The sequence below is a fragment of the Miscanthus floridulus genome, chromosome 18 (genome assembly GCF_019320115.1).
Source record: "Miscanthus floridulus cultivar M001 chromosome 18, ASM1932011v1, whole genome shotgun sequence".
NCBI lineage: Eukaryota > Viridiplantae > Streptophyta > Magnoliopsida > Poales > Poaceae > Miscanthus > Miscanthus floridulus.
The window spans coordinates 18,567,157-18,585,153 of record NC_089597.1 but is presented as its reverse complement, the minus strand read 5'-3'; the positions used below and the strand labels follow the sequence as shown (position 1 = coordinate 18,585,153).

At 47.2% G+C, this 17,997-nt stretch overlaps 2 protein-coding genes and 1 long non-coding RNA gene across 3 annotated transcripts; all 3 read right to left on the bottom strand.

Moving 5' to 3' along the window:
* Positions 1-8,217: 8,217 nt before the first annotated feature.
* On the bottom strand, positions 8,218-8,559 carry LOC136523388 (glycine-rich cell wall structural protein 1.0-like). Its single transcript, XM_066517083.1, has one exon. The coding sequence runs from the start codon at positions 8,557-8,559 to the stop codon at positions 8,218-8,220; it is 342 nt and encodes a 113-aa protein (XP_066373180.1).
* A 2,273-nt stretch (positions 8,560-10,832) lies between these two features.
* LOC136523059 (uncharacterized) lies at positions 10,833-11,187 on the bottom strand. Its single transcript, XR_010776079.1, has 3 exons — positions 11,153-11,187; positions 10,974-11,066; positions 10,833-10,881 (listed from the first exon to the last, which is right to left on the bottom strand). It is a non-coding gene; the product is annotated as an uncharacterized lncRNA (long non-coding RNA).
* A 1,073-nt stretch (positions 11,188-12,260) lies between these two features.
* On the bottom strand, positions 12,261-15,011 carry LOC136523387 (uncharacterized). The gene has a single exon (XM_066517082.1). The coding sequence runs from the start codon at positions 15,009-15,011 to the stop codon at positions 12,261-12,263; it is 2,751 nt and encodes a 916-aa protein (XP_066373179.1).
* Between the last annotated feature and the right edge of the window lie 2,986 nt (positions 15,012-17,997).

The following is a 17,997-nucleotide window of genomic DNA, read 5'->3' as shown; positions in this document are numbered from 1 at the left end:
GCGTTGCGTACCTCGGGAAACCCATCATCTTTATCACCGTCCCTTTCGCCGGCGCCCCTTTTCCTGGCCTCATCGTCGTCGGGGAGCCCGAGCCTGGCGTAGTAACGCCGGAGCATGGTGCATTCCTCGAGGGCATGCTTCACCGGGCCTTGATGGTAAGGACAGGGCTTCTTTAGCATGTCGTCAAATAGCCCGGGGCCGCGGGGGCCTCGGGGATTCCTTCGATCTGTTGTGGCGACGTGAACGGCCTCGAGGACCTCCTGCTTTCCCGGGCGGCCCTTCTTCTTTCTCTTAGGGACGCGGGTGGGCGAGGCCTCGGGGGCCTCATCCTTCTGCTTCCCCTTGGCGTCGTTGTTGGGGAAGATGGCCCCCACCGCCTCTTCGCCCGAGGCGAAGTTGGTGGCGATGTCGAGGAGCGCGGCGGCAGAGCGCGGGACGTTGCGCCCTAACTCTCGGACCAAGTCCCGACAAGTGGTGCCGGAGAGGAAAGCCTGGACGATCTCCGAGTCACCGACGCTGGGTAGCTCGGTGCACTGTTTGGAGAAGCGCCGGATGAAGTCTCGGAGAGACTCGTCCGGCTTCTGGCGGCAGTTCTTGAGATCCCAGGAATTCCCAGGGCGCACGTAAGTGCCCTGGAAGTTCCCGACGAAGATCCTAACCAAGTCGCGCCAGTCGTGGATTTGCGAGGGGGGGAGATGCTCAAGCCAGGCTCGCGCCGAGTCCGTCAAGAGTAAAGGGAGATTGCGGATGATGAGCAGATCATCGTCCGCGCCACCCAGCTGACAAGCCAGGCGATAATCGGCTAGCCATAGCTCAGGGTTCGTCTCGCCGCTATACTTGGTGAGGTTGGCCGGCTGTCGGAACCGGGCGGGGAAAGGAGCAACGCGGATGGCCCTGCTGAAGACCCGAGGTCCTGGCGGCTCAGGGGAGGGGCTGCGGTCCTCACCACTGTCGTAGCGACCGCCTCGGTGCGGGTGGTAGCCTCAGGCGGCTCCGTCGTCGTGGCGCCGTCGCCTGCCAACTACCTCGTGGTCGCCTTGTACCTCGCGTTGGTGTCCAGGTCGGTCGCGCACCGAGGGGGCCCTGTTGACCGTCGGCGCGCGAGCGGGCTCGGGACGGATCGAGGCATCCTGGCCTTGGCGAGGTCGTGCCGTGGGTTGCTCCGAAGTGCCTCCGCGCCGGCGTGAGGCGGAACTTTCGGCCTGCTGCACTGCTGCGGTCTCGAGGAGGTCGCGGAGCCCTCCGCGGACCCGTCGCCCTTCAGTGGTGGAGGGCTCGGGCATCGCTCGGATCAGCATCGCAGCAGCTGCGACATTCTGGCTAGCGCGGTTAAAGATTGGGGGTGGCTCTCCGCCCTCGTTGTCGTTAATGCGGTGATGAACGTCGCGGGCCCGCCCTCGGGCTCCTCCGCCCTCACCGCGCCCTCGCTGCTCCTGCTTGAGAGTGTCCCGGAGCTGTTGCAGAAGGAGTCGGTCCTGTTCGACCTTGGCCTGAAGCTCGCGGAGCTGCTCCAGGTCTGGGCGACGATGCCCCCCGTGGACGAGATTCTCGTTCCGTGCTGCCGGGGCTGCGAGACGCGGAGGCGTGGCACCACCCGTCCCCGCCCGGGGCGGTGAACGAGTGCCTGTCCCTTCTTCCTCTTCGCCCACCGTTGGCATCCCGAGCCCGACGTGGAAGCACTCACGGGATGGATCGTAAGTCCCTTCGTCGTCGGAGTCGGAATAGCCGAGGCAGTAGTCGCTTGCGGCCAAGAATTGGCGTAAAGCCCCAGGGTTGTGGAGTTCGGAGAAATCCACCCCGGGCCACGCCTCGTCCTCGTCCGAGGGGTCGGAGTGGGTGCTCAGGTCGAGAGCGAAGCGCTGGCGGCGTTCCGAGGGGTGCTCGTGAGCGGCAGCGTAAGCGTAGGCGTAGGAGGTGGCGGCATTTCTCAACCCAAAGGGGTATGGGAACGGGGCCGTCTCCAGATTCTGCCCCACCGGGGTCGGTTCTTCAGGGAGTGGCGGAGCGGGGTTAGATGACTGGGCATCGTCGTAAGCCCCCGGTGATTTTCCTTTGTCCAGGCTCAGGTCAGACAGGTCCCCAGTCAGGGACCCCGTACCAACAGCTGGTCGCAGGATATCGGCGGGGAGTGTCGTGCTGCCCCGGGCTTGCGTAGCGTCGGGGTGGCCTTGCTCGCGCCGTGCCCGGCGAGCGTGGCGAGAGCGGCCGCCCGGACGCCGCCTACGCCTGGGCTGCCGGGGCGCGACTTCGTCGTCGGACGGTGGGGTTCGAGGAGTGAGGAGCACCATGTCGTACTCATGCCCTAGAGACATGAACTCTAGGCTCCCGAACCAAACTATGGTGCCGAGGCGCAATGGTCGTATGTGGTCTGCCATCCGGAACTTGCTAGGATGACGAAGCTGACACGCAGAGACCCCTACCTGGCGCGCCAACTGTCGGTGTTTTGGAACCGGGGGTCCCTCAACCAACGAGTGAATTTGTACTGCGTGTCCCTAATCCCGGATGGTGATGCAAAGAGACACAAGGTTTATACTGGTTCGGGCAGTCGAGGCCCTACGTCCAGTCTGAGAGATTGATCTTGTATTCCTTGCACCGGAGTGCTCGTGGTAGGGGGTTACAAGCTGAGTGAGAGAGGGAGCTAGCCCCAGGTCTCGGCGAGGGTGGTGCGAACTGCTTGGGACGTTGCTCCCAAGCAGCGTGGAAGTGCGTGATTCTATCGGTGTGTTTTTCCTTCTGCCCCCCCCAGAAATGGCCCTGGCTACCTCCTTTTATAGTTACAAGGAGGAAGCGAGAGGTACATGAGAAGGCTACTATTTGCTGACGTATTCCGCTCCCTGAAGCGGTATGGCGTCGTGGGAGTTCCAGTCGATGTCTAGTCGGTATGGTCTTCAAGGCTGACGACATGCTGCGCTCTTGTACTTTTGTTGACTTAGTGAAATGCCGAGGCCTGGTGGCTGCTGTAGTAGGCTGTGTCGAGACCTATCGCGCTGAGGCCGAGACCCACTGTGCTGAGGCCTGCTGTGCCGAGGCCTTTAGCGGGTGGCAATGTGAGGTCTGGGCGGCCATCGTCGATAGTTGATTTGGGCGGAACAGTGCCGAACATGCGTCTACAGGATACGGTGCCCTGTATCGTCAGTAAGGGATGGTAAAAAGGCGATTTGACCGTTGTCCTGTCGCGGCATACTGCCGATCGTGGCTTTCGTAGTGAGGGCAGCTGGGTGCATTAATTGGATGCGATAGCCTGCCAGAGTGACTTTTGAGGTGGAGGTGACGAGATTGCGGGACGAGCCCAGCCTCGGGCGAGGCGGAGCATGGCCAGTTCGCCCGAGGCCCTACCGGGAGTCTCGGGCGAGGCGGAATCCGAGGCTCATCGGGGGTCTCGAGCGGGGCGGAGCGGTCGGTTCGCTGGCCCCGAGGTCACAGGAACCCGGTTCTGACTCCCCACGTCGTGTCCGTCCTTGGTGCAGGAGTTTAGGCAGCACAGTAGCCGGTAACCCTTGCACAGTCCCGTCGTGGATGGCAGGGTGCTGACGTGACGGACGTCTGGTCTGCCACGTCGCTGCACTGCGCCGTCGTGTGATTTGTCGGAGTGGTTGAGCGCCTCGATGGGACGTGCGGAAGTGACATGCTGGTCGTACTCGGTCTTGTGCGTCGTGGGGCTCCAGTACGGCTTGATGCAGGACATGGCGGGCGACGTGCGGGTTGCCGTGTAATGACGTCGTAGGGGGCAGCGGCTATGCCGAGGCCGAGCCATCACGGGGGGCTCGGTGGTCATGGACCCTCAGGCTGCCGAGCCCGTGAAGCAAACTGTCGAGGTCCTTGGGGGGAGTTATTGGCCTTGGGTACTGATTCCGAGGCTACAGTAGCCCAGATGTGGCTCCCCACGCTGCATTGTCCTCGGTGCAGGAGTTGGCAGCATAGTGAGGCATGGGCGTCACGGTGGTTAGTACAGTGGCGGGTAACCCCTGCCCAGTCCTGCCTCCTGTCCCATCGGCCATTCTGCTGTACTGTGCCGGGCGTGCGGCTGTTGTCAGGGGCAGCAGTTGGCTGAGTTGTCGTGACACGACGTTTTGCCAGAGGGACGGGAGAAGGAAGAGGTGGCGGAGTGCTGCCGAGTCCGCCTTGCGCGAGACAGAGGGTCGGTGGCCCGGCCGAGGCCTTTGACGGGGAATCGGCCGAGGCCCGTGGTGAGGGGCCTCGGGCGAAGCGGAGGGTCGGCCGAGGCTCGCGGCGATGGGGCCTCGGGCGAGTCGGACAATCGGCCGAGGCCAGCAGCGTTTAGCTGGTTTCGATCTTTACGAAGTCTAAGCAGTCGTTTTTTGGATCTTGCTTAGGGTACCCCTTCTCACGGTATCCGACAACTACTGACTTAGAACAAATCTAGGCGCACTAGCTAGGATAGGACTTCTAGGAGGATGTAGATGCAGATTTTTTTTTTATTTTTAACTTTTTTTAAAACATATTCCAAATCTAACATCGTTGCTTTTTTATTTTCAAATCTAACACTTTTGGCTGCGCCAAAGTCCGTGGCGGCGCGGCACGATCTGCCACGTCGGACAGCAATTTCCACGTGGAAATCCTTGCAGCGCCGTATAAGCACTTGTCGTCTTAGAAAAATCATATCTTTCTTATATGGTGTCAAATGGAGATACTTTCTATATGAAAGTTATAGCTCTTGGTGAGATCTACAAATTTATAGTTTTAGGTTTTTTTTCATTTGAGATCATTAAGATGCTCAAAAAAATAATATCAGCATCGTGTTAATCGCATACAAGCACTTGTCGTCTTGAAAAAATCATATATTTTTTATATGGCGTCAAATGGAGATATTTTCTATATGAAAGTTATAGCTGTCGGTAGGATCTATAAATTTATAGTTTTGGATTTTTACATTTGAGATCATTAAGATGCTTAAAAAAATAATATAAAGTTTCAGCATCGTATTAATCGCGTACAAGCACTTGTCGTTTTGGAAAAATCATATCTTTCTTATATGGTGTCAAATGGAGATACTTTCTACATAAAAGTTGTAGCTCTTGATGAAATCTACAACTTTATATATAGTTTAAATTTTTTCATTTGAAGTCGTTATCTTGGGCCTGCGACATTACTAGGCATGTTTAAAACAAACTTGAACAAGTGTTAAATTTTCACGCGGCACTGCCGCGGTACGTGACAAGCTCGAGTTCACAATTCAAATTCTACCCAAAAAAAATTTAGTCAAATAAATTATTAAGCTTCCTAGGGCAGAGTTGAGTCTAGTTCACCACCTGAAAGTTCGATAAGATCTGCAACTTTATAGTTTGATTTTTCCATTTGAGGTCATTAAGATGCTAAACAATAATATAAAGTTTTAGCAGTATATTAATTATGTACTTGAGCTTAACGCCTCATAAAAATCTTTTCTGGTGCGTGCAACACATGCTTGACCATTAGTTAAAGAGAAAAGTACCCTTTTTTAGATACAAGAAAATATGACTAGAGAATACGGTTACACTAAGTGATAAAAGGAATATGTTAAGATCGTAGTTTAATTTCTAAGTTTATTAGATCTCGCTAATTTTACAATTAACGATGTCTATTGTTGCGTAACTTTTTTTACCATCTTTGCATAAAACTTTTATGCTAAGCGATGACGAAAGTGTAGTGAGATAGTAATCGTGTGACTAAACTATCTACCATCAGTCTAACAAATCAATCATCTTCATCCGTTTTTTGGTAGTACTTGAATTCCCGAGTCGACTTTCGATTAGTAATCAGTCACATCACGCGACGACGATAATGACCTCAAATGCAAAACTCAAAACTCTAAATTTGTAGACCCCATCAAGGGCTATAACTTTCGTATAGAAATTATCTAAATTTAACGCCATATAAGAAAGATATGATTTTTCCAAGACGACAAGCGCTTATATGCGATTAATGCGATGCTGAATCTTTATGTTATTATTTTTAAGCATATTAATGATCTCAAATGCAAAAATCCAAAACTATAAATTTGTAGATCCCACCGGTATAACTTTCATATAGAAAATATCTCCATTTGACACCATATAAGAAAGGTATAATTTTTCCAAGACGATAAGTGCATGTACGCGATTAATATGATGCTGAAACTTTATATTATTTTTCTTGAGCATCTTAATGATCTTAAATGCAAAAACTCAAAACTATAAATTTGTAGATTCCATCTAGGGCTACAACTTTCATAGAGAAAGTATCTCCATTTGACACCATGTAAGAACGATACGATTTTTCCAAGACGACAATTACGCGATTAATATACTGCTGAAACTTTGTTTAATTTTTTTGAGCATCTTAATGACCTCAAATAAAAAAAACTCAAAACTAGAAAGTTGTAGATCTCGTCGAGAGCTATAATTTTCATATAAAGATCATCTTCATCCGAGATCGTATGAAAAAGATATAATTTTTTCTAAGGTTGCGCCTTGCAGCGCCAGTCCAGAGGACGCGGCGCTTGCATGTGGCGTGGCAGCGTGTTTTGGCCGCGATACGGACTTTGACGCGGCCAAAAGTGTTAGATTTGAAAATAAAAAAACAACGGTGTTAGATTTGGAATTTGTTTTAGAAAAAGGTAAAAAATTAAAAAAAAATTCTAGATGCAAACCTTACGTATTCAGGCAAACGCATGCGAGCAAACGCGTCGCCCACGGGCCACGGCATCGTTGCCGTGTACGGAGTACTATATAAGCAATTACTCCTACAAGCCTCGCACGGCCTCCCATGAGTAACGTACGGATACATAATTACATATAGTCCCTATATGGCTATACTCCCTCCGTATCGGATTTAGAAGTCGTTTAGGACATGATTGTACTCACCAAGGGGTCATTAATTAAGGGGTATTTTCCCCTGTCTATCCCTATTAAATATGGCTGCGGGTGCATTCCATACCAAAAAACAACCACAGTTCAAATGGCTAGCGCAGCGAGGCAAGTGTCCTGAGGTCCTGGGCGTGCACATTTCTTTTTTGTATGGCCTGCTCGCACAATTTTTGCACGGATGCATCTACTGGCGGCAAGATTTTTGCGCAGATGTTTTGCTGTGAATTTTGGATCATGGCCTGCTCGTTTGGGCTCCCTGGAGCACGATTTCTGCTCGTTTGGGCTCCTGGCGGCAGATTTTTGCACGGACGCATCTCCCTATAGGCGCGATTTTTGTGCAGATGCTTGCATGCCGCCAATTTTGGATCTTTGTCTATGCATGCAGCTGCTGCGGCTGATGCTTGCATGCCGCGAATTTTGGATTTTGCGCTGCCGTGCGTGCGAGCGAGCAAGGAGATAAGCGGAGGGGACCACGGCGTGATTTACTCTGGTAACTAAATAAATGAGCCCGTTAACGAAGGGTCAGGGGTATTCGCGTCCAAAACAAGGTTAGCGAAGGAAAACGACTTCCTTTGCGCAAATGACGCCGGTGCGTAGAAAGACTACTTTTTTCGATACGGAGGGAGTATATACACACATTCGACATTCATACACCCACAAAGTCAGAGAAGCACATTACAACTGGACGTCTGGACCAGCGACGGGCGACATGGCGTCGTCAGCAGCCACGAGCCTCGGGTTCTTGCTGCTCACGGGCAACACGATCGCCGCCATCCGCAGGTCTCGCGCAGACGACGACGCTTCCGCGACAGCCTTCGCCGCCACGTCGTACGCCAGCCTCGTCCTCCTCTTCTATTGCCTGCGACGGTTGGAGACGTCGCCCGCAGGCTCCGCGGCCAAGGGACGGGCCAGGGCTGGCGTCTGGCTCACCACGACGCTGCTCACCGCCATGTTCTCCGGGCGCGTCTCGGCGCTCATGCCCTGGCCCGTGTCGGCTGGTGTCTGTCTGATGGGCGCGGCCACGGTGATCGGGGGCTTCTATGCACTGTTCCTTGCTCCTACCGGCGGCGAATGACATGATTACCATGCACTTGTGCAATCACTCAAAGGACATCGTGGAGGAGAACCAGTAAACATGTTACTGATCGATTTTTTTCAGTGATATATATATATATATATATATATATATATATATATATATATATATATATATATATATATATATATATATATATATATATAGTGTTTGTGTGTGACTGTAATTATTCAATAACGAAGACACTCAAGTAGGAAACATTATTATTGTGAATGAAGGTATTAATAAAGGACTTTACTAGCGCCCGCGTGTGCAGGTGAGTGCTACTCCGTCCGCTCACCTTCCTCCCCCACCTTCTTCCTTCTCCAACGCGAGCTCGTCCTCGCCCTCACCCCTGCCCAGCGGCGAGGCCCACCTCCCGGCCCCGCCCTTCAACCCTGTCCTCCTCCTCGTCCTTGCCCCCGCCGCTGCCCACCGCCCCGCCGTGGCCGCAGAGCTCCAGTGAGACCCTACCGCGCTCGCAGCGACCTCCTTCCCCTCCCCCCTCCCGCTGCCGCCATGGCCATGGGCGCCGCTGCCCACCGCCCCGCAGCGGGCCGCAGAGCTCCGGCGAGACCCTACCGTGCCCGAGGCGACCTCCCTTCTTCCCCTCCCCACTCCCGCTGCCGCCATGGCCATGGGTGCCCCTACCCCCGACTTGGGCCGGCCGCCTCCTACGCCACCATCCCCACCGCCTGGCCGGACCACCTCCCCCGAACCCCTTCTAAGCCCGCCGGAGTCGGGGAAGAAGAAGAAGAAGAAGAAGAGAGAGAGAGAGAGAGAGAGAGAGAGAGAGAGAGAGAGAGAGAGAGAGAGAGAGAGCCCACTGGAGTTGGGGAAGATGCCGTGGTCAGGGTGCACGGGCGAGCGAGGGAGCGCCTGCGCGGCCGTTGGAGATGGGTCACGTGGCCACTGGGGAGAGGGCGAGCGGTCGCCTGGGAGGCTACAACGAATCGGACAGTTGGGGAGAGCACGAGCGCGAATCGGATGGTCACGACGATGTGCATGCCGCACCATCCGATCGTTCGCGTGCGGAAATAAGCATTCCCGATTAATAAAAGGGGAAACAGAGAAAAAATTGGTGTACAACATTCCGCGCGCGTCTCCAGTCTATCTAAGGTGCATGCAAGCTGCCCGCTATTTTCCTGCAACATTTGAACTGTCTGAAATGTAAAGGACATATATTTCGATGATGATGACTCCAAAAGGTTGCCCACATCTGTGGCCAAAACTTATATCTAAGGACAGTTTCAATGGAGAGTTTTATGACGTTGTTTCCAAGACTGCCATGTCATATGAAATAAAATGAAACTCGGATGAAACACCCAGTCTCAATGGAGAGTTTCATTATATGGTTTCATTGGCATTTAATTTCATGACTCATAAAGAGTTGGTAATCGTGTCAACTCATTTTTCTTCTCACTCTTCTTAAATACGCTGCCATGTCATCAAAAATGCCTATGTGACAACCTATTTAATGCAAATGAAACTCACTTGAAACTCCCACCGAGACTGGGCTAATTAATGTGGTGAACAATTTGTTTGCCACAACTTTATTAGTAAAATAAAAGTTCGGCCAATGTACGTATGAGTCACTAACAAGTATGGTCAAAGACTCCAAAACTCAGCACTGCAATCACGGGTGCTCATCTAGATGAATTTATTTATATTTATTATGGAATCTTACCCGGAGAATTAAGACCGCAAAACAGCGCAAGCGGGGAATACTCCGCCTCGGCGGCGTATGGGGCACAGTTCATCGGACGTACAAAGGCCCCTCATATCCACTCCATCCGGAAAACCTGTGGCTCATCATTCAAAATAGAGTACGGACTTCGGACAGACTACCACGACGAAGCTGGACGCACGTACTGCCTGGTGACTACGCCGTTGGGTGTGCCGAGCCGCTGGCCGCACCATCACACGTTGGCCACAAGCAGCGCAAGCAGAAGGGGCATCATGTTGCCTCTGCCTCCTCAAGCTCATGATGCCTCTGCACGACAAGGTTTGTTTCCAAAGACAGGAGCGGATGTTGCATCCAAGATCTAAATATCTTGGTTTAGAATGTTGGGTTCCTAAATATCTTCGTAGATCTAGGGTTAATGGGTGCTTGGATTCTTTAGAGGCGTGGATCTAGTGCTAGTAAAGGATTTTTGCATATTGATTAGTTCAATCTGAAAATGTAATATTAGACTACAAATGTGCATCTTATTTAGGAACCCAACATTCTAAACTCAAACTTGGGACAAGCAAAAGTATGGAAACCTGAGATTAATGTGATCTAGACATTAATGTGATACGTGCATGAATGTTACCATGATATCTCTTGATTTGATGATTACATGAAAGTTGTGTGCTAATAAATTGTGTTTGTCTGTCTAATTTTTGCAAAAATTGACAAATGCATAGATTTATAGTCCTTAAATGAGTGCATAAATTTGTATCTAATTTTGTTGCCAACATCCCTACCAAATATGTCAAAACTTTAATCATGAAATAGGGGTAAAATCACATGAGCAAACTTGTCTATTCTTCACCCAAAAGTAAACACCGTTGATTGGACATCACATGAGCAATTTTATGGTTCATGTTTGCATATCTTATATATATATATATATAAGATATGCAAACATGAACCATAAAATTGCATCATACATACAACACATATAAATATTACAGATGTGTACACATGAAATCAAACATCAAGCATAAAATTACATATAATACACGTCATTTCATGTTATGAGTTCAACCATTTGGTGTTTACATGTCATTTCGTTTCAAGTTTAGACCTGCTAGGTCTGTCAGCGCTCTAAATCTTTCACTTGCTAAATCACCGGCTTCATCAAAATATGATCCGATACTTGGAATTATTTCTCTCATAATAAAACCGCACAAGTCTGCTACTATATCTTCCATAGTTTTTGGAGTGAATGGCACGTCCTTTCCTTTGCTTCTCGGCTGGAAACAAAGTTTAAAAGCATCATTGACACATGTCCAATATTAATATTTCCAACTTTAATGAGAAAACTTCATACATAGATATTTTTTACCATATTTTTGTCCCTGACGTATCGTCCCCGCTGCCTTATGAACTCACACACATAGTATCCACAGTAGACCGATCCAGGTGGTTGCTTGTGGCACTATGTAATTAATGAGCAAAAGATTAAACTAAAATTGTCATGCCTTGTGTATTATTTATATGATGATATGTGTTCGGACAACTTACCGGATAATGGTGTTGTATCGTCAATGGCACACTAGGATCTGAGCGGGCGACATCGACCGGTCCTTTTTGCTTCTTATAAAACCGTCATGCCCTATAGATATCGAATATAAAACACTATAGTTATTTAGAAACTCTAATTCATATAAGTACGGATGTGGTTGCATGTTGGCTCACCTTTCTAAATGAATCAGGAATGTTTGATACGACTGAGGAGGATAATGTAAGGAGTCTAGGACAAGCACCTTCCCTTCGAATGGATAAATATAAAAAACAATCCAATGGTCACTGCATGAATAAACGAGTGAGCGACACATGTACTTAGGGTTAACACGATAATTTGAAGTACGTATACGAGGTCACGCTTACCCAAAGTTGTAGGGTGCCAATATAAAATCCCTGTACTTATATCTCAGCATTGCTCTACCGAGATAGAGGGCATATTTGTCCTCGTATTTTCGTTGCAATTCCTTTACAGCTTCTGCAACTTGTTCTGGTGTTTTGTCCTTCTCTATCTTTGCTCTATCTTCATTTGTAAGTACAAATTTGTGCATATTTTCTTGTAACCTGATTGGACTCAGGTAACCGACCATCGATCCTGTAGTTAACGATCTTTGCTCGTGGTCTTGCAAACTACATACAACATCCACATATTAGAGTTTATCACATTCCAAATTTAATAATAACAATGTGTGTGCATGAGTGATACTTACAGGCACCAGATTGTAATGAGTTGGACGTCAAGTTTCCTATAGTTCAACAGCAGGTGCATGTCCTCGAAGGTAACAAATGCCCTGCTTTTATCCTTGCCAGTAGCAAACACGTCTGCTGGTATGTCAACACTAGGGTTAGTTAATTAGGGTTAGTTAATATTTCATGTACCTAGGGTTAGTAAATAATATAGAATCCAAAGGTATACAAGAAGGGAAAAGAGGTTTTAATTAAGATTTGTTTAATTAAGTTAGAAAATAATATCATAGTCCAAAGGTATACAACAAGGGGAAATGTAAACATCTTGCTTAATAAGAAAGAGTAGCATTAGGTACAAATGATAAGTGATACATTAGTTACATGATAAACAATCTAGCGTGCTACAGTCCTTCCTTGTCCATCATGGCGCACCCAGGGCAAAGAGGTTTGCGGGATACTTTTCTCCACATTTTTTTATCTTTTCTTCAAACTTTGTAAAAAGAGACATCTCGCTGAACTGGTTAACATCCTCTAAATCCATTACACCATCAACTCCTACAATTTGTTGCTTTCCAGGGATTGCTACGTGCTTTGGCTTTTGGGTACTTTTCTTTTCATTCGTAGATAGAATTTGTTCCACATAGAACACCTGTGCAGCACGGTTAGCAAGGATCCACGGATCATCTTTGTAACCTACTTTACTTAGATCAAGAACTCTTTGGCCATAGTTATCCACAGTGACATGTTTATCTTGAACCCATCGACATCGGAACACTAGAATCTGCATGCGTGGACCATATTCAACCTCCCATATGTCATCAATGAATCCAAAGTATGTAGTTTCTTCACCAGTTGTTTCATCTACAGCCTCACATCGAACGCCACTATTCTGTGCCATGCGCTTGGTGTCCCTAAAACTGGTGGAAAATGTGAAGCCACTAATGTCATAGCTCTGCCATGATATGACCTGGCTTGATGGTCCAGATGCTAAAATCTTGATGGTTTCTGATTCATCTGTCATGTCCAAATTCTTTAGCCATGCGGTGAACCGACGCTTGTGTTCCTTGTGTACCCAATCATTTGTGCATCCTGGATTCTCCTCATGAAGCTCTTTCATGTGCTGCTTGGTGAATGGGTCCATTATTATGAGTTGTTGTAGTATGCTGTAATGTACCTCTAGGACTATGTTGTAATCTGGCGGGATGAATGATTTCCGTCCCATCCTCCCTCGTCCACCAAGCCTTCCCTCATGTCGCAACGGAGGCAAACCAATTGATACCTGGTCTTTTAGGAGATTATTACATAATGGTCCTCCAGACTCAATGGCCTCTTCTGTAGTGTATGCCTCTATCATGGGACCCTCCGGATGAGCACGATTTGACATATAGCCATTCAATATTGACATGAAACGCTCATACGTCCACATTTCATGGAAATACATGGGGCCCAATGCCTCAATTTGAGGCACCAAATGAACAATAAGGTGTACCATGATATCAAAGAACGATGGGGGAAAGCACATCTCCAACTGGCTCAATGTCTCTGCAGCAAATTTCTGTAGGGACTCTAACTCATCACCGATAATTACCTTCTCAGATATCTTATTGAAGAAGTAGCACAACCGTGTGATTGCCATCTTTAAGAACACTGGATTTATAGCCCTGATGGCAATAGGAAGAAAAGTGGTCAGCATTACATGACAATCATGTGAGTTGTAGTTGGTGAGTGTAAGGTCTTTCATCGAAACAAGACTCCTTATGTTGGAGCAGAAACCAGATGGAACTTTTAAATTCTTCAACCACACACACATTGCATGTTTCTCCTCTCTGTTCAGGTTATAGCTTGCTGCCGGTAGATGGTACTTCCCATTCTCTAGGAGTACAGGGTGAAGTTCTTTTTTGATCTTTAAATGTTGCATGTCCAAACGTGAATTGAGACCTTCCTTTGTCTTGCTCTTTATGTCTAGCAAAGTTCCAACTACGCTGTCAAACACATTCTTCTGAACATGCATACCATCGATCGCATGTCGTACGTCTAAGTCTTTCCAGTACGATAAGTACTTAAAGAAAATAGACTTCTTCTTGAATGTGTCCCCCTCATTTGCCTTCACAACCTTTCTTGGTTTCCCATCTTTGGTCTTTTTTCCAAACACAAACTTGACATTCTCAACTATCTTATACACTCTGTGCCCTTTACTATAACCTGATGGAGCAGTAGATTTTGATTCATCCATATTGTCAAAGTACTTATTCATCTTTTGTAAGTGGTACTTATGGCCTACCGGTAGCCACCTCCTATGCCTCATGTACACTATCTTGTTAGATGGAGGAAGAGACACGTGCCATGTTCCATCTATGCACTCTACACAACCAACCTTTCCCTTGAACTGGCCTGATAATGAGAAGAGAGCAGGATAATCATTAATTGTGACAATAATAATTGCTCTCAGTGTAAATGTCTCTTTGCGGAACGCATCGACCATTTTCACACCCACTTCCCATAGTATTTGCATCTCTTGCATTAAGGGCTCTAGAAATACATCCATATCAACTCCAGGTTGTGTAGGTCCAGAAATAAGAATGGTTAGCAAAAGATATTTTCTTTTTTGACACAACCATGAAGGAAGGTTGTATATTGTCATGATCACTGGCCATGTGCTGTGCATGCTGCTCCTCTCAGCAAATGGATTCATTCCATCAGTACTCAGAGCAAACCTTACATTTCGTGGATCCTCGGCAAAGTCTGGATATTTCTTATCGAATTCTTGCCATTGCTTTGCATCGGCTGGATGTCGTAACTTTCCATCATCTTTCCTTTCATCAGAAGCATGCCAGGTCATAAGTTCCGCATCATCAGGGTTTGCAAACAAACACCTCAAACGATCAACCACAGGGAGATACCATATCACCAATGCAGGAATTCTTCTCAACGCATAATAGTCCACTTCGATATTGCTAGTGGGCTTTGAACGTTTGTCTTGTTGAGTCTTTGTTTGCATCTTCTTTCGCTTCCTCCCTGAAGAAACAGAGGCTGCATTCTCTTCCTCTCGATAATCTTTATTCGTCTTGTACCTACTAGCACCACAGTTTGGACAACTGTCTAAGTCTTTATACTGATCACCCCGATATAGAATACAATGATTTCTACATGCGTGGATCTTCTCAACACCCATCGTAAGTGGACCGACTAGCTTCTTTGCATAGTACGTGTTAGCAGGCACTTTGTTCTCCTTAGGAAGAAGGTCTCCAAGTACACGCAATAAATCATTGAAACTAGCATCGGACCAACCATATCTAGCCTTAATCGTCAAAAACTAAAGAACAGCCCATAGTGTCGACCACTCATTGGTACAACCTTTCGACTCGTCGTACAAAGGCTCTTCTGCTGCCTTCTTCAAGGCTTCCATTCGCTTCATGAAGAATATTGATGGATCCGCACAACGGTTCATTATTGCCTCTAAGAAATCTGCATCTTCAATGGCATCAGTGTTAACATGCTGAGTTTCATTAACATCGGACGTAGAATTATGAGTTTGATTGACATCTGGCATAGCATGATGGGTTTCATTGATATCTGGCATAGCATCACATTCATTGAGATATGGCATTGGACCCTCCACATTGATGTTACTTGCAGTGTTGTCAGTTGTCCGCATATAAGGTGCAGAACTACCCTCACCATGTTTTGTCCAAATCAAGTAGTCCTCCACAAATCCTCTGCAAACCAGATGAGAAGTGATTGCTTCCACATTGTCAAATACCACAATATTTTTACAGTCTGCGCATGGACAACATATGTGCTTCACCTTTGTTCTCTGAGCATGTATCTTCATGGCATCAATAAATTTTTGGACCTCCACTACATAAGATGGGTCTAATCTTGATAAGTTGTACATCCATAATGACCTCTCCATATTTATCTGTAATTAGTTAGGAAAATATTGTATGTCACTCTAAAAACAAAACGAAAATAACCCCTCATAACTAAGATTCTATCCTCCATCAATTAAATAGATATGAAAACCTACCTCTTACAGAATTTACAAAATAAAAAATTTAAATAATTATTTAAACTCATTTTTATAATTATAAGAAATAATTGAACGGAGATGGCATCTTGATTAACAAACCCTAAGTATAAGCAAAAATAACAAACCCTAATTAACAAACCCTAAGTACATGAAATACTAACTAACCCTAATTAATAAACCATTAATTACTAACTAAATTAATTAACTAACCCTAAGTACATGAAATATCTAACCCTAAATAATAAACCATCAATTACTAACAAAAATTATTGAAAAACCTAAGGTACATGAAATAATAACTAACCCTATTTAACAAACCCTAAGTATAGACAATAATAACTAACCCTAATTAACAAAACATTAACTACTAAATTAATTCATAAACCCTAAGTACATAGATTAAAAAACTAAATTAATTCACAGTTTATAATTACAGAAAATAAGTATAACAATTGACAAGACTTTATAAAGTGTTAATCATTATTCTATTACATAGATCTACTCACAAGAATTCTAAAAAGTATTTATTTTCTATAATCCGAGCAAGATACAATTTACTATGAATTTACAAAAAAAAAAGCTAAAACTCTCTCCCTTGCCCTAGCTATGAACCCTAATCCTAACCCTAGATTTAGAGCACCTCCAATACAAGAATTGAACCAAAGAATCACTAAAAAAAATGGCGGCAACGACACTAACTAACCTTTTGGAAGTTTCTCACCAAAGAAATGAAGTTCAAAACCTCCCCCTTGGAATCGCCACTTCTCTGTCCGCCACTATGCACACAGCACGCGAGTAACTGTTCTTGTCTGGAGGTGGACGAAGGGAATTTATAGCAGCATTAACACAGGCGGTTGGTAAGGAGGACCGCCTGTGTAAAACAATTTACACAGGCGGCTCTCCTATCTCTACCGCCTGTGTAAATACGTGTATTTACACAGGCGGTTTATAATGTCAGCCGCCTGTGTAAATGGTATTTACACAGGCGGTTGTCATTGTAAACCGCCTGTGAAAATACACGTATTTACACAGGCGGTAGAGATAGGAGAGCCGCCTGTGTAAATTCTTTTACACAGGCGGTTCTCTTGCTGGGCCCACCCTATTTTTTGTACTGGCGTCATGAAATTGTGAACCGCCTGTGAAAAAAAACAACGTGCCAGCAAAAATGATTTCTGTAGTAGTGTGATATCAATTAAGTTCAAGTTGGAGAATTTTACAAAAGCTTTCTAATAGGTCCAAGAATATCAAAATCAAAGTCCAGAGAAAAAGTAGACGGACAAAATACTGAAGCATCAACAAGTGGCCAACTTACTGATATTCAGCGGATCCTCCAATGTGTCGGGACAGGCCCAGTGGGTAGTCCAGGTACGTAGGTCTAGGACTACCCTAGATTATTTTGGCCCAAAAATTTTTTAGTACTCAGCAAGCCCATGAGAATTTGGCCCAGGTGCTTCCCATTCTCTTTATGGTGTGTTTGGTTTGTGCAGTCACCCCATGCTTCATGAGGTGATGCATCATGAGTTTTGTCGGGTACCAATATTATGGTACCCGTAAGATAGGAGTTAAAAAGCATCCGCCTCAGTCCGCCTAAAATGATTGTGGGCACAGCTACGGACCGGTCCGGCCCGACTAAGAGGATCTCTGGTTTCGCCCGACCCCATGGACACGCGATCCGCCTCGCCCGACCTCTCGGGCATAGGTCCCGCCTCGTCCGACCCCCTGGTGAGGGGCTCGCCTCGCCCGACCCCTGGGGTCGGATCTGGACCCAGGAATGAATTAAGGCCCCGAGAGGGACCCGCGTCACTTAAACCACCATGGGCCCACCCCCTGACGTGGAAAGGAGGTATGCTTCGACACGGCGGCTCACGACGCCACAACATCGACAGGGTGGTCCGGTGGCGCCAACTCCTCATATGACCCCTGTCAGGCATCCATAGACCTACACTATGCCCCCAACCCCAGCGTGGCCTCCGTCGGAGTAGTCCTAGGGCGGGAGCACATGCCGCACCCTGCCGCCCTAAGTAAGGCGCGCGCCTAGATGTGACAGGCGATGTTGGTGGACCATGTCTGGCGACCCACGACATCCAACGCAAGGCGGAGGAGCATGACACTGTCGACTACAGTATGG

Coding starts and splice junctions, on each gene's coding strand:
- LOC136523387 (XM_066517082.1), bottom strand. CDS start 15,011: ATGGGTGTTGAGAAGATCCACGCATGTAGAAATCATTGTATTCTATAT.
- LOC136523388 (XM_066517083.1), bottom strand. CDS start 8,559: ATGGCCATGGCGGCAGCGGGAGTGGGGAGGGGAAGAAGGGAGGTCGCC.